Below are 13,193 nucleotides of genomic sequence, written 5' to 3'. Positions count from 1 at the left end.
CATAGGTTACCTAAATCTGTTTTCTATTATTGGGCAAAAAAGAAGAGGGTAAAATATAAAACAAGGGAGTCTGCATAGCAGACGTAGATTTTATAATTGGGTTTTTTTTTTTTTTTTTTTTTTTTTTTTTTGAGAGAGAGAGAGCATGAGCATGCGCGCGGCAGAGGGAGAGGGAGGAACCTGAAGTAGGCTCTGAGCTGACAGCAGTGAGCTCGATGTGGGGCCCGGTCTCACAAACGGTGAGATCATGACCTGAGCCAAACTGAGACCCTCAACCAACTGAGCCACTCAGGTGCCCCTAAAATTGTTCTTTCTTATTTGACATTTACTGAGCTCCTAGCTTCATATACATGTTGTGACTAAGACCACGCAATAAATATGCAATTACTGCATTCAGCCATGACGATGAGGGCAGAGCAGGCCAGGAAGCTGGCTACCAGCCACCACTTTGAGTTTTTTCTGAAAATGTTCAGAAATTCATAAATGTCATAATCCCTAACATTCGTAAATGTTGGGGAAAATGCAGCCTACACATAACTAGGGTTTTTATAATCAAGTAGAATTTCGGAAGTGCCAAACCATTAGGGCGGCGCAGGGTGCTTGTCAGCTGACCCTGCCTTCTCCCTTCCTGTTCTGCACCACCTTCAGTGGGATGGGTCCAGCCTATCTGGTGTCCCTGCCTGACTCCTGGGAAGCGGACATTGCAAGGAGGAGGTGGCTCCTAACCCAGTCTGGTGGAGGACAGGAGGATTTTGAACTTGAGTCTTTTTTTTTTTTTTTGAATTTTAAAAAATGTTTATTTTTGAGAGAGAGAGAGGCAGAGCACAAGCAGGAGAGGGGCAGAGAGAGAGGGAGACACAGGTCCCAAGCAGGCTCCAGGCTTCAAGATGTCAGCACAGAGCCCGACATCGGGCTCGAACCCACAAACTGAAAGATCACGACCTGAGCCAAAGTTGGACGCTTAACCAACTGAACCACCCAGGTGCCCTGATCCTAGCAAAAGTGCTCTATTGGATTCCTTTATAAATAATTTTCATAGATCACATGTCACTCTTTAATTCCACGACATTCATGGCACACTTAGGCTGTTCCTAGTGCTTTGCGAACATGTAAGGAAGTTCCTCTGGGGCGTATACTCTGTGGTGGAATCGTGGGTCATGGAGGGTCACCATACCCAGTCACTGTTCATACCCAACTGCTCCCCCAATTGGCTCAAGGGTGGTGCCGACAGCGGTGGACAAGGATTAACCAACATCTTCATGCTGGCTGCTCTGGTCGATGGAAAATTCAGAGTGTGTTTTCATACTCTTTTTTTTTCTTCTTTTTTTCCTCTTCATAGGCATTAACGGTCTCCTCTCTGGGCCCCATCAGACCCTTTGCCCTTTGCTTGGTCTTTCTCATGGGGGCCCCTGGATTTCCCATATATTCTAGTTACTGATCATCTGATTGCAAAAGATTGCAAAAACCTTTCCCCATTCTGTCACCCATTTGTGACATTTGTCCCTGGTGTCTGTTCCAAGTGGATTTTTAAATGCAGCATAATTACATATGGTACACTGTATAGATCTTAAGTGTTCTATCCAGTGAGTTTTGACTAATGTCTACGCTCAGGTATAGAGCCTCCAAATCCACTTCCGGTTAGGATACAATGTTCCCATTACCAAGGTGTCTTTTTTACTTATTTTTAAGATTTTATCTTTAAGTAATCTCTACACCCAGTGTGGGACTTGAACAAACCTACCATCCTAAGATCAAGAGTTGCATGCTCCACCGACTTAGCCAGCCAAGAGACCCTACCAAGGTGTCTTTTGATAAAGCAGAAATCGCTAAATTTGATATAACCAACTCCATCACTTTTCCCTCCACAGGTTCTGTTTGCTATATCCTGCTTAAGACGTCTTGTCCAAGGGGTGCCTGAGTGGCCCAGTCAGCTAAGCATCCGACTTCTGCTTGGCTCAGGTCATGATCTTGAAGTTGATGGGTTTGAGCCTCAGTCAGGCTCTCTGCTGTCTTCGTGGAGTCTGCTTTGGATCCTCTCTCTCCCTCTCTCTCTGCCCCTCCCTCACTCATTCTCTCTCAAAAATAAATACACATCTTTCTCTGAACCAAAGTCTTAGTTAAACATCTATGCAAAGTCAGGTCTCTGAGCCTTCTAAGGTTACTTTTTATATAGAATGTAAAATGGAAGTTTTTATTTCTCTAATCATGATCTAGCCTTCCCAGCACCATTTGTCACATGTTCATGGGGATGCTTCCCCAACATCCCCCTTGACCTATACCTTTGTCTTCGTTCCATTTCCATTTGCTGGTGGTTGCCTTAGAAATGAGCAGGCGCCCTAGTTCTAGCCCATGAAAGGTGAGGGGCAATCTATGAGACACCCAAGATAGACCAGACTGAGTTGCTTTTTTAGGCTCCTCATGGTTGTAAGGTAGCTGCAGCAGATCCAGGCATCACATGCAGACAACATCAGCAGGCAACAAATAGAATATCCCTCCTGTGTCTCGTTTTTTGGTGAGCCAAACCTCCCAGAACCGCCCAAATTCCCCTTAAGTTTGGGAGACAGAATCCTACAAAAGAGAAGAAGACAACCACGGTTGGTTTAGACCAGTCCTGCCTTACGCCTAGGGCTAGGAAAGGATGGGCCTGGTGCCCCAGAACAAGAACCTTGAAAAGGAGCACTCTAAAGTACTTGTACTGGCGAGTACAAGTCTGGAGGTGAGTAGCTTAAGGGTTGGCAATCAACTATATCTGCATAGTCTTAAGACTTTGCTAATTGTTTTGCTTGCTTTGTTATAGGACTTCTTACATGATGTTAGCCCTTTACAGCAGGGCCATGCTTCTGGTCTCTTTCTCTCTTTTTTTATTTATTTTGAGAGAGAGAGAGAGACAGCATGAGCAGAGGAAGGTCAGAGAGAGAGGGAGATACAGAATCTGAAATAGCCTCCAGGCTCTGAGCTGTCAGCACAGATCCCGATGCAGGGCTTGAACCCACGAACCCTGTTTTTACTAAGTAGTCTTCACCAGGTTAGGGAGTCTTTTTGTATCCCTCTTTCAAAAGAGCTTTTAAAATTATCAATAGGCTGTATGTTTTATTCTTCTTCTGTCCAAGTGGTGAGTGACATGGGCTTTCTGATTTGGGGACAGTTCCTGGAATAACCTCTACTTGGTTTCCAAGTATCTTTTTAAATGTACTCCTGTAGATTTGTTTAGTTAATCATTTACTTAGGATTTTGGCATCCAAGTTCATAACTGCAATTAGCAAAGAAAGGCAGATATTTAAAAGGACAAGTTTACCTCCTGTCTCGCTAAACAATAAAATAGCTTGCCTTTCTCCTTCTTCCATTAAAGATCTTCCTCATTTACCTTGTGATCCCAGTTATTTTAGCATAAATCCTAAATCATATTTTTTCACTAGACGATATATCTCTATCATGCCACCTAATATTTAAACAGATCACTGTAATGATTACAAGCTTCCTTTTTGTGATTACTGTGAACACTTTAACGAACCGTTTAATGCCTAGCGTTTTATTTTGCTTTTTAAATTCTTCTCCACACAAATTTTCAGGAGTGGAATAATTGAGTCAAAAGATCTGGACATATGTATGGATCCTGATATATATTTCGAAGTCTTTCCACAGGAAAAACGGATCAGTTTGCAAGTTCCATCTTCAACACTGGGGAACCAATGTTGCCTCCATTTTTGTGCATTAGGTGTTAGTATTTTATTAAGCTTACTAATCCGATCTTGGCTCTTGAGTAACGTTTCTCGGGTGAGGGACGAGCGCGAACCTGCCTGACCCACGTCTGCGGCGGCTGGGGGCGGGGGGCGCTGCGCTCGGGGGGCCCCCTGACTCCCATTGTGACGCCGGCCGCGAGTCGGATTCCCTAGGAGAGCGGCGGCGGCGGCGGCGGCGGCGGGGCAGAGCCCCCGGAGCCATGGCCGAGACGCAAGACCTGCTGCTGCAGCTGCAGAAGGACAACCGCGACGGGCGGCTGCGGAAGCAGGAGCTGGAGGAACTAGTGCGGGGCCTTGAGGCCGAGAGCGAGAGCCTCACCGGGCGCTTGCAGGACCTGCGGGAGCGCGAGCGCAGGTGCGCCAGGAGCGGGGCTCATCGGGCCGAGGCGGGCGCGCGAGGGTCGTTACTACGGGTGGTGGCACCCAGGCCTGGGCAGAGCGGCTGGCCTCCCCGCCCGGGCCCGAACTCCGCTATAGGCCGGCGGGACCTGGAAGATCCACTCAAGGGACCCACGAAGGGGAGGGTGCGGCGACCCGGCGCGGGCTTCCTCGGCCCCACTAGCAACTGGCCCTTCCCGGGGGTCGCGGGAGTCTGAAAACCCGCCGCCTCCCTCGGTGGCACCGCCTCAGTTTCCCCTCTGCAGCCTGCAGCGGAAGCAAAGCCAGGCGGCGCGGGCCCTGCGAGGGGAGGCGCGCGAGGCAGCGCGGGAGCGCGCGGAGCACGCGCGCGCACTGCTGGAAGCGGCGGAACAGCGCAAGCAGGACTTGGTGGGGACTGTGCAGGGTCTGGGGCGATGCGTGCGGAGAGGGCGGGGCCCTGACTAGGACAGGGGCAGAGTCGGGGCCCCGTGTGGGGCAGTTCCGATGCTGGGGACCCCGCCCCCGCCCCGCCTGGGGACAGGCCAGCAGCGGAGGCTGGGGTCGCCGAGAGGCCCAGACTGCCCCCTCAACCCTATCCGCAGGAGCAACACAACCAGCAGCTGCAGGAGCAGTGGGAGGAGCTGTCAAGTCAGGTAACGTCCGGGAGGAAATCTCGGTGTCTAGCTTCCCCTAGGAAGTCCCGCCGCAGTCCTCGCCCCTGTTTTCACCCTGTCCCGGCCTCCCGGGACATCCTCTGCCCCTCGAAGCCCCGCAAACCCCGTCTTCACAAGACCCATCCCTAGCTCTTCTACTACGGAGGGGAACAACTGAGTCAACAGCGCGCGGAACAGCAACTCGGGACCCAACTGATGGCTTTGCAGGTGTTTGGGTGGGGCCCCCAATGCCCAAGCGGCGGCGCGGGCGGCTCCCTGAGGGGGTGGGCGGAGCGGGTGCGTGGGTGGGGCTCCGGGCGTGCTGGGCTCCTAACATTCCTTGCATCCGTTGGAAGAAACAGCTGGAGATGGTGGAGGCCAAGCACGTCAAGCAGGCCGAGGGCCTGCGGCAGGTGCGAGCGGAGCTGGGGCTTGAGAGAGAGTGTCGGTTTCAAGTGTGGGTGGAGCCCGGGCAGGTGCAGGAGGATGGAGAGGGATATATTACCCCGAGTCTCACCGGGGCTCCCCACATCCAAGGGCGCGCAGCGGACGGAGGAGGCCTGGGCCAGCTTTCAGGAGCAGAGCGGAGTCTTGCAGGTACGGCCGCCCTCAGTCCCAAGGACAGCTCACCTCCGACTCCACTGTGGCTTCCACCTCCTCTATCTCCAAAGTTGCGCCTCCGCCTCCCAGCCTCCGGATATCTCCTCTCGCAGTCCTGAGGCCTTACTCTCGCCCCCTTCAGGAGCTGCAGGGAAAGGTGATGGAGGCGGCGGCTGCGCTGGACGCCTCGAGGGGCGGCCCGGAGCTGTAAGGGGCTCGGGACTGTGGGGTCAGGTGGGGTGACTGTGGAGTCGAGGCAGATCGTCCATCTCGATGCCCTTCCCGGCAGGTGCGACTCCCAGCCTCGCCGGATGCAGGACTGCGCGGGCTCGCTCATGGAAGAGGTGGCCAAGGCTGACCGTGTGAGCGCTGGTCTGAGCGGGGCGCGCCGGAATCGGGACCCAACACACGAGGGATACCCACACCCACGGGGTCCCACCTCCCCTCGAGGGCCCACCCCCAGACAGAATCGCGACCCCTGTAAGGCTGGTGCCTTACGACTCCCTCGCGCTCCTTGAGAGACCCGGACCTCGCGCGCCCCCCTCCGCCCTGCGCCGAGCTAGACGCGGCTCCGTCTCCCCGCAGGCGAGGCGGCTTTTCGGCGGCACCGTCGGGGCGGGCATCAGGTGAGCCAGTGGCAGGCGGCGGGCGCGCTGGGCGTCTTGCTCGCTACTGCCCATCTATCCGTCGGTCCTTGGGTCCGCAGGCTGTGGGCGCTGGGCGCGCTGCAGACGCTGCTCTTGCTTCCGCTCGGCTTCCTGGCGCTGCCGTCGCTCTACCTGATGCTGGTGAACCCCTCCGCCCTCCCCCCCGGGCTCCCGCGCCTCGGCTCGGACGCAGCCTTCCGCCGCCTGCGCTACACGCTGTCCCAGCTGCTCCAACTGCGCGCGCGCGGCCTGCTGCCCGCCTAGCGCGCATCACGCCGGCCGCGGCCACCTGCACCTCTGTCTCCCGTGTGGTTTCTGGGCGCCTGGTGGGGGTGGGGAGGTGAGGCCGAGGGGAGACCCTGGGGCGGGGTTGTGTGTCGTCTGTCCCTCAGCCCAGCGGCCCTGTCACCTCCGGCGCAGAGAGTGCGGGGCCTTCCAGGCGGTGCTTGCGTTTGCAAAGGCTGTCCCTGGCGCCTGTCCGCTGAGCCCGCGACTCGGGCGTGAGCAGGGTGATTCCTGGTCCGCCAGCCGCGCCTTGGGCTGGCTCGCACCCAGGGGCTCCCGGGAGCCCCTCTCCTACAGCCCCTGCTGCCGCGCCTGAACCAGCTCGGAAGTTGGCCAGAATGTTTTGCTAAACTTGTTTTCCCCCTGCTAGTGAGCCTGGCGGTTGGGGGCGCAGGCCGGTCAAATCCTCTCGGTGGAGATCCGTGGTGCCCCTGGCCGGGCTGCGTGGGGTGATTTAGATCCCCACAGCATCTCTGGTTTTTTTCAGGGTCGGTTCTTCGGGGTGCGGGTCTGGGCATTCCTCTCCTGTGCTCCGCCCCGCTTTCAGGGAGTCCCAGCCCTGCTGGCTGCGTGGTCTCACCACTCACTGCAACTGCAGCTTTGTGAGGAATCGTTTTTTTTTTTTTTTTTTTTCCCCCACGTGAAATGCTCTGCTTAGTGGAAATGATGAACCTTGAGTTTCCTTTTTGTCTGTTACAAATACGGCCCCACTTTTACCCGTTACATTTTTTGGGGGGGGGTAGTAAAATTGTCCTGTGTGTCTCTTTGTGTGCGGCAGAGGTTTTTTTCTGTTGCCTGCAAACAATCGTCTTCTTACTGATTTGTAGGTGTTTTTTAGTCTTTTGGGGGTTAAATGTGTTTATGTGATCCTGCGTATAAAATTCTATCAAATTTAAGACGTACCTGTTGTGTTCTAAAAGAATCCATTCTTGGGGCGCCTTGGTGGTTCCCTTCTTTCTGACGCATGCTTAGGAGTTGTAAAGATATTCTCATATGATCGTTCATTTTTATTTTTTTTTAAGTTTATTTATCTATTTTGAAAGAGAGAGAGACAGAATCCCAAGCAGGCTCTGCACTGTCAGCGCACAGCCAGTCACAGGGCTTGAACTCACCTACTATGAGACGATGACCTGAGCGGAAATCAAGAGCCCTGCACTTAACTCAGCCAACCAGTTGCCCCTCTCATACCTTACTTTTTAAAAAAATTTATTTGGAGAGAGAAAGCAAGAGAGCGAGCGGGGGTGGGGGGCAGAGAGAGGCAGGGCAGTGGAGGGGGTAAGAGAGAGAGAGAGAGAGAGAGAGAGAGAGAGAGAGAGAGAGAGAGAGAGAATCCCAAGCAGGCTCCATCCACACTGTCAGCACAGAGCCCAATGTGGACTCGAACCCACAAACCTTGAGATCATGGCAAGAAATCGAGTCTGACCCTTAATGGACTGAGCCACCAGGCACCCCCCTTTAATACTTTTAATTGGTGTAAGCGTTTTGTTTATCCAGTCATTATAACATTGTGTTGTTAACCATCTTGTTTATCGATTCATGCATAGATGGACATTTGGGTTGTTTCCACCGTGTAGTTGTAAATAATGCTTCTGTGAACAAATATTTGAGTCCCCGCTTTCACTTCTTTTGGGTGTGTACACAGAAGTGGAACTGCTGGATTAGTACTTCTGTGTTTGTTTTTCTGAGGACTGGCTCTACTGTGTTCCACAGTGGCTGCTGCACTTTACGTTTCTACCAGCAGAGCGCAAGGGTTCCCATTTCCCCACATCCTCACGAACATTTCTTTTGTTTTTTTTAAAAATAAGAAAAAAATGGGTGGCTGTCGGTGGAGCATCCAACTTCCATTCAGGTCATGATCTCACATGAGAGAGAGCTCCATGTTGGGCTCTGTGCTGACAGTTCGGAGCCTGCTTGGGATTCTCTCTCTCTCTCTCTCTCTCTCTCTGCTCCTCCCCTACTCCTCCTCCCACCCTTATCTTCTGGTTGATCTTCAAATTACACCCTATTTTCTGGTATCTTTAAAAATTTTTTATATTTTTATTATTTTTAAAATTTAAATCCTAGTTTACAGATAGTATGATAATTTCACAAATAGAATTTAGTGAATCATCACTTACATATAACACCCAGTGCTCATCCCAACAACTACCCCCCTCAATGCCCCTCACCCTTTTAACCCTTCCCGAAACCCAGCACCCCGCCAGCAGCCCTGTTTGTTCTCTGTATTTGTCTCTTAAGGTTTGGTTCCCTGTTTTTATATTATTTTTGCTTCCTTTCCCTTATGTTCACCTGTTTTGTGTTCTAAATTCCGTATGAGTGAAATCATATGGTATTTGTCTTTGACTGATGTTTCGCTTAGCATAAACTCTAGTTCCATCTACTTTTTTAAGTAGGGTTCTTGCCTAGCATAAAGCTCAATGCTGGGCTTGAACTCATGACCCTGAGATCAAGACCTGAGCTGAGATGGAGTCAGATGCTTAACAGAGTGAGCCACCCAGGTGCCTCCCCCCTCCCTTTTATTTTCTCCCCTTAAGGAAGCTCTAGGCCCATTGTGGGTCTTGAACCCATGCTCCTGAGATCAAGTGTCACATGCTCCACCTACTGAGCCAGGCACCCCTCTGGTATCTTTCTATTTGAACTTGGCTCATTCTACCATCCACCCCAGCCACTACCTTAAAGCATGTTGACTTTGGTCACTCTCTCGGATCATCTATGTACTTGGTCTAGTATTTTAGTTCTACTCTTTTAATTTCTAAATATCTAGGGTTCTTCCAGATAGCTTATGGTTATTGATCCCTAACTTCATCCTGCGGGGACAGAGCGGGAACAGATGCTGTATGATGCTGAGACTTGCCTTGTGGCCCAGGAGCCAGCCAGCCTGTGACGGTGGCAGGGATAACACCACGCCATTGCTGTTGCGTGTTTTATTTTTCATCTTATTGAAATCTTTTAAATGTTTGAGAGAGAGAGCGTGCAAGCAAGGCAGGGGCAGAGAGAGGGGGACGGAGGATCCAAAGTGATCTCTGCACTGACAGTAGAGAGCCCCAATGTGGGGCTCAAACTCCAGAACTGCGAGATCTTGACCGTAGCCGAAGTCACACACTCAACGGACTGAGCCGCCCAGGTGCCCTGGGAGGGTGCCAGGCCAGGTGGGCAGATGGATGTTCAGGTCTCCTGTGTTCACTGACTTTCTCGGCCAGTGTTCTATCAATTGTGAAGAGTAGGCTGTTAAAATTTCCAGCTCTAACCGTGGAATTGTTAGAATTCTGTCAAATTTTGCTTCAAAAACTTGCACACAGGATTATGGACAGTAAATCTTTTTCTGAATATTCTTCACCTTAGGGTTATGGCTTTATATTGAACATGCATCTTATTAGCCCCTGCTTGGTTCTTCCTCTTTCATCCACGTTGCAATCATGCCTTTAATTGCAGTGGTTCGGCCACTGCTACGTAACCTAATGATATAACTAGACTAAGGTCTAATGTCACAGGATTTCTCTGTCCCATCTATTATCTCTTCCTTTCCTTCTTTTGGATTATTTATTTATTTATTTTGAGAGCGAAAGAGGGAGAGAGACGGGGGAGGAGGGAGAGAGTGAGAGAGAGAGCAAAGGAGGGGCAGAGGAAGAGAGAGAGAATCCTAGTGCAGGGCTCAATCCCATGAACTGTGAGATCATGACCTGATCATGAATGAGCCAAAATCAAGAGTCTGACACTTACATAGCTATCCAGCACTCCCTTCTGATTTTTTACTTACATAATTGGCTTTTTTTTTTAAGTAGGCTTCACACCCAACGTAGGGCTTGAACTCACAACCCTGAGATCCAAGAGTTGCATGCTCTACCTACTGACTGAGCCAGCCAGGCGCCCCTTCTTTTCTTATTGATACTGCTCAGGACTCAACTGTGCTTCCTGAAGTGGAGTATTTGTGTTTACCATCAACTCTGGAATCCCACCGGAAGCTTCTCCTTCAGCTTTCCCTTTTGCTTTATTTTGGGTAATTTGTTCTCTGGTTTTCTCTTCATCTAGATCTACTATTTAAAGCTAAAAATGCTCTTTAAACTTTAGTGACATTTGTAGTTGCTCTGTGTCGCCCTTTTAGTTTGGGGCCTTCCTACCTGCTTAATTAGAGGGTCAGGGTGGGTGGGAGTAGGTGGCTGTTGGGGGCTGGCTGCACAAAGGTTTTGGAGTCCCGGAGCAGAGGCAGGACACGGAGCCACACCTGTGGCAGCAAGCGACATGGATGGGGCGGTTGGGTGGTCTCCATAGAAGCCAGAACAGAGCACGTCGGGAAAATGCAGTGTTATTTTCAGTGCATGACCTGGGCCCCTAGAGGCTTCCCTGAGGCCACACTCCTGGCGGGAAAGGAAACACTGCACTGTTCCCTTCCCAGTGTATCCAGGAATCACCCCTCAGCCGAATGTACACCTGGGATTCACACTTTCGTTGGTTTTATTTTGTTCACATTGGTTAAATCTTAAGTTGAATATAATTTTTTATACACAAGAAAATACTTCATGTACCTAGGGAATGTGCTGGGAATGTGTCCAGTGCAAACGAATTACTCACACCCATGCAGAGTGTTGTCGGAGGATTGTCATCTCAGCCTCACATGTCACATGTGGGTCACACTAGGAAGGAGTGGATTGCCAGGCTCTGTATGGTGGACTTTTGTCCTATTTGTCCTATAAAAATAATTCCAATGGATGGAATGACGGGGCCCCCAGCAGTTCCGACCACGAACAGCAGCCAGGGTGGGGATGTGCTCACTCAGCTCCATGATTGCAGGACGGCTTGGGGGGGGGGGGGGCGGCCACGATAACTGGTCCGGCTCCACCCTCAGTAGGGGATGTCGTTCTGATAGTACTGGATCATGTCGTAGGTCCGGCTCCTGAAAGGACAGTGGAGGGAGGCTGTAAGGAGACCGTCTGGTCTGCGTCCGTCACCCCTCTGCGTCCTTCATGTCTTCCTGGAGAGCTGTGCTTGGGAAGTGTCCCCTAGCCCCTCTCTGAAGGTGCAAATGCAAAATCGCAGGCCCCCTGGCCTCTCTTCTGGGGACATTCCTTTCCCCACCAGCGACAATGGCTGCGTGAGCCCCATTCTGCTGTCTCCTCCTGGGCCTCCTCAGCCAAACACCACTGTGCCCCACACTCTGGCGAGGGGGGGGTTGCCAACCAAGGATCTTCCATGTCCCCAGACACCGGGAGTGAGTCCGCCCCCTGGCCTGGCACACGGCGCACAACGAGAGCTCGTCGTCCTCCCGCCACGCCCCACAACACACGCCTGTCCCGCTTTGCCAACGAGACAATCAGAAGAGCCCTCCCTCGTCCTGCCTTCTACAGCCCGCGTCGTCTTCCCCAGGCTTGCCCGTGAGCTGCCTCCCGTTCCTCTGCTCCTATCAGGCCCACCGGGCTGGCTCGTGGCCTTCCTCTGAGTCCATGTCTCCCCCTCCCAGGGGGGAAGCTCGGCTCCCCAGCTGCCCAGGTGCTTGGCCCGCTCTGCCTTCAGACCTGGAACCCACCTCTTCTCATGGCCCCACTATCATAATGGCCAACTGGCCTGTCCCCACCCTGGCCCGCCTGTCACCACCCAGGCAGCAGCCTGAGGAAAGTGTGGGGAAGCAGGGGTGGGGCTGAGGCCTCTCAGAGCTCTTTCTGCTCCTAGGCCAGGCCAGGCCGGGCTGGGCTCACCTCCCCGTGTGCCCTTTGCACCAGCAGCTCGCCTGGCCTGGCAGGCTGGGTCCCAGGCGGGCACAGGTCTTTAGGGCTCGGTTGCATGTCCCCCTCGGCACATCCCCAGCCCCTCTAACCCAGCACCCTGTCACCCCTTGAGGGGTCTCTTCAGGACCTGTGGTTCAGAGTCCCCCGGGACAGCAGCATCCTTGACACTTTGGCCCAGGCGTGGGCCCACACAAGGTGCCCAGAAAACACTGGTGTGTGGCAGCTGGCTCCGGAGGGGAAAGCGGAAGGGGGAGACTCACCTGTTACTGAGGAAGCAGCTCTGAATGACCTTCATGATGAAGTTCGCAGCCTCTCTCTCTGTCATGTTGGGGCTGAACCTGTGCCTGGGGGTGAGGGCAGTGTCAGGGCTGTCCCCTGCCACCCGTGGAAGCTGCTCCCTCTGGGCTACTGTCCTTGTGGGATGTGGTCTTGCTAACACACCACTTAGCATTTGTGGGAATTTGTTCAGGTGAAGGTCGGCTGAGGGAACGTTCCCTCCTGGGAATAGCTGTATGGGGCAAGGACACTGTTCCCGGCTGGCTTTGGAGGGCCTGTCCCTTTCCCCAGCACCACCTGGGGCCAAGCCGCTGCAAGCCTCAGGCCTGGAGGCAGGGGCTGGCCCTGCATCCTCCAGACATGAAGGGATACCTGGTATGTCCGCAGCCCTGGTGTGCTGACAGCGCCTCACCCAGGAACCCTGTGTGCTCTCGGGTTGAGGAGAGCGCTTGGCCTTGATAATGATCACATTCACCAGCACTTGAGAGGCTCCCACCTTGAGGGGACAACTACCCCCCAAATGGCCTGCGCATCTGCCCAGGACCTACTTCAAGAGCTTGATTGTCTGGCCACGGAAGCAGGGTAGGCCCGTGTCCAACATGAGAGTGACCAGAGAGACGACTGCATCCATGTAGGGCCTGGGGAGACACAGGGAGGGAAGGGGAAGGAGGCTGGCCTGAGTGGGGTGGCCTTGGCCTTGCTTGCACTCCTGTAACCCGGCCACCACCCGACAGCTGCACACGGCGGCCCATCTCCCTGCAGCGGCCAGGCTGGAGCTGCTCACACATCTTGAACAGGCTGAGCATCCTGCCCCGGTCTGCCCACTTGAGGCCTCCAGCCATAGTGTCTGTGCCCAGCTGAGGAAGTGCAGGCATGTAGGGCAAACACACCCTGACCCTCCTCCTCTTGCGG

At 53.1% G+C, this 13,193-nt stretch overlaps 2 protein-coding genes across 4 annotated transcripts in view; one reads left to right on the top strand and one right to left on the bottom strand.

Moving 5' to 3' along the window:
* Positions 1-3,903: 3,903 nt before the first annotated feature.
* TMEM191C (transmembrane protein 191C) lies at positions 3,904-6,294 on the top strand. 2 transcript variants are annotated; one of them, XM_039242893.1, is made up of 10 exons: positions 3,904-4,095; positions 4,385-4,508; positions 4,703-4,753; positions 4,904-4,981; positions 5,116-5,166; positions 5,291-5,350; positions 5,496-5,560; positions 5,643-5,715; positions 5,939-5,979; positions 6,060-6,294. In XM_039242893.1, exons 1-10 carry the CDS (start codon positions 3,941-3,943, stop codon positions 6,262-6,264), a joined length of 903 nt encoding a protein of 300 aa, XP_039098824.1. In that variant the 5' UTR covers positions 3,904-3,940; the 3' UTR covers positions 6,265-6,294. The 2 variants fall into 2 exon arrangements, with proteins under 2 accessions (XP_039098824.1, XP_039098823.1); XM_039242892.1 differs by having other exon boundaries at positions 5,110-5,166.
* A 4,425-nt stretch (positions 6,295-10,719) lies between these two features.
* Positions 10,720-13,193, bottom strand: part of PI4KA (phosphatidylinositol 4-kinase alpha) — a 120,563-nt gene continuing 118,089 nt past the window's right edge. For both annotated transcript variants that reach the window (XM_039242823.1, XM_039242824.1), the window contains 3 exons: positions 12,830-12,919; positions 12,266-12,349; positions 10,720-11,176 (listed from right to left, as the gene is read on the bottom strand). In XM_039242823.1, coding sequence (XP_039098754.1) covers positions 11,125-11,176; positions 12,266-12,349; positions 12,830-12,919 — 226 coding nt within the window. In that variant the 3' untranslated portion in view covers positions 10,720-11,124. The remainder of the gene's footprint in view (positions 11,177-12,265; positions 12,350-12,829; positions 12,920-13,193) is intronic.

The sequence above is a fragment of the Hyaena hyaena genome, unplaced genomic scaffold, assembly GCF_003009895.1.
Source record: "Hyaena hyaena isolate Hyena2069 unplaced genomic scaffold, ASM300989v1 scaffold_219, whole genome shotgun sequence".
Taxonomy (NCBI): Eukaryota; Metazoa; Chordata; class Mammalia; order Carnivora; family Hyaenidae; genus Hyaena; species Hyaena hyaena.
This window is presented reverse-complemented; position numbering and strand designations above follow the sequence as displayed.

Coding starts and splice junctions, on each gene's coding strand:
- TMEM191C (XM_039242892.1), top strand. CDS start 3,941: ATGGCCGAGACGCAAGACCTGCTGCTGCAGCTGCAGAAGGACAACCGC. Junction 4,982..5,109: donor CCCAACTGATGGCTTTGCAG/GTGTTTGGGTGG, acceptor ATCCGTTGGAAG/AAACAGCTGGAGATGGTGGA. Junction 5,167..5,290: donor AGGCCGAGGGCCTGCGGCAG/GTGCGAGCGGAG, acceptor CCCACATCCAAG/GGCGCGCAGCGGACGGAGGA.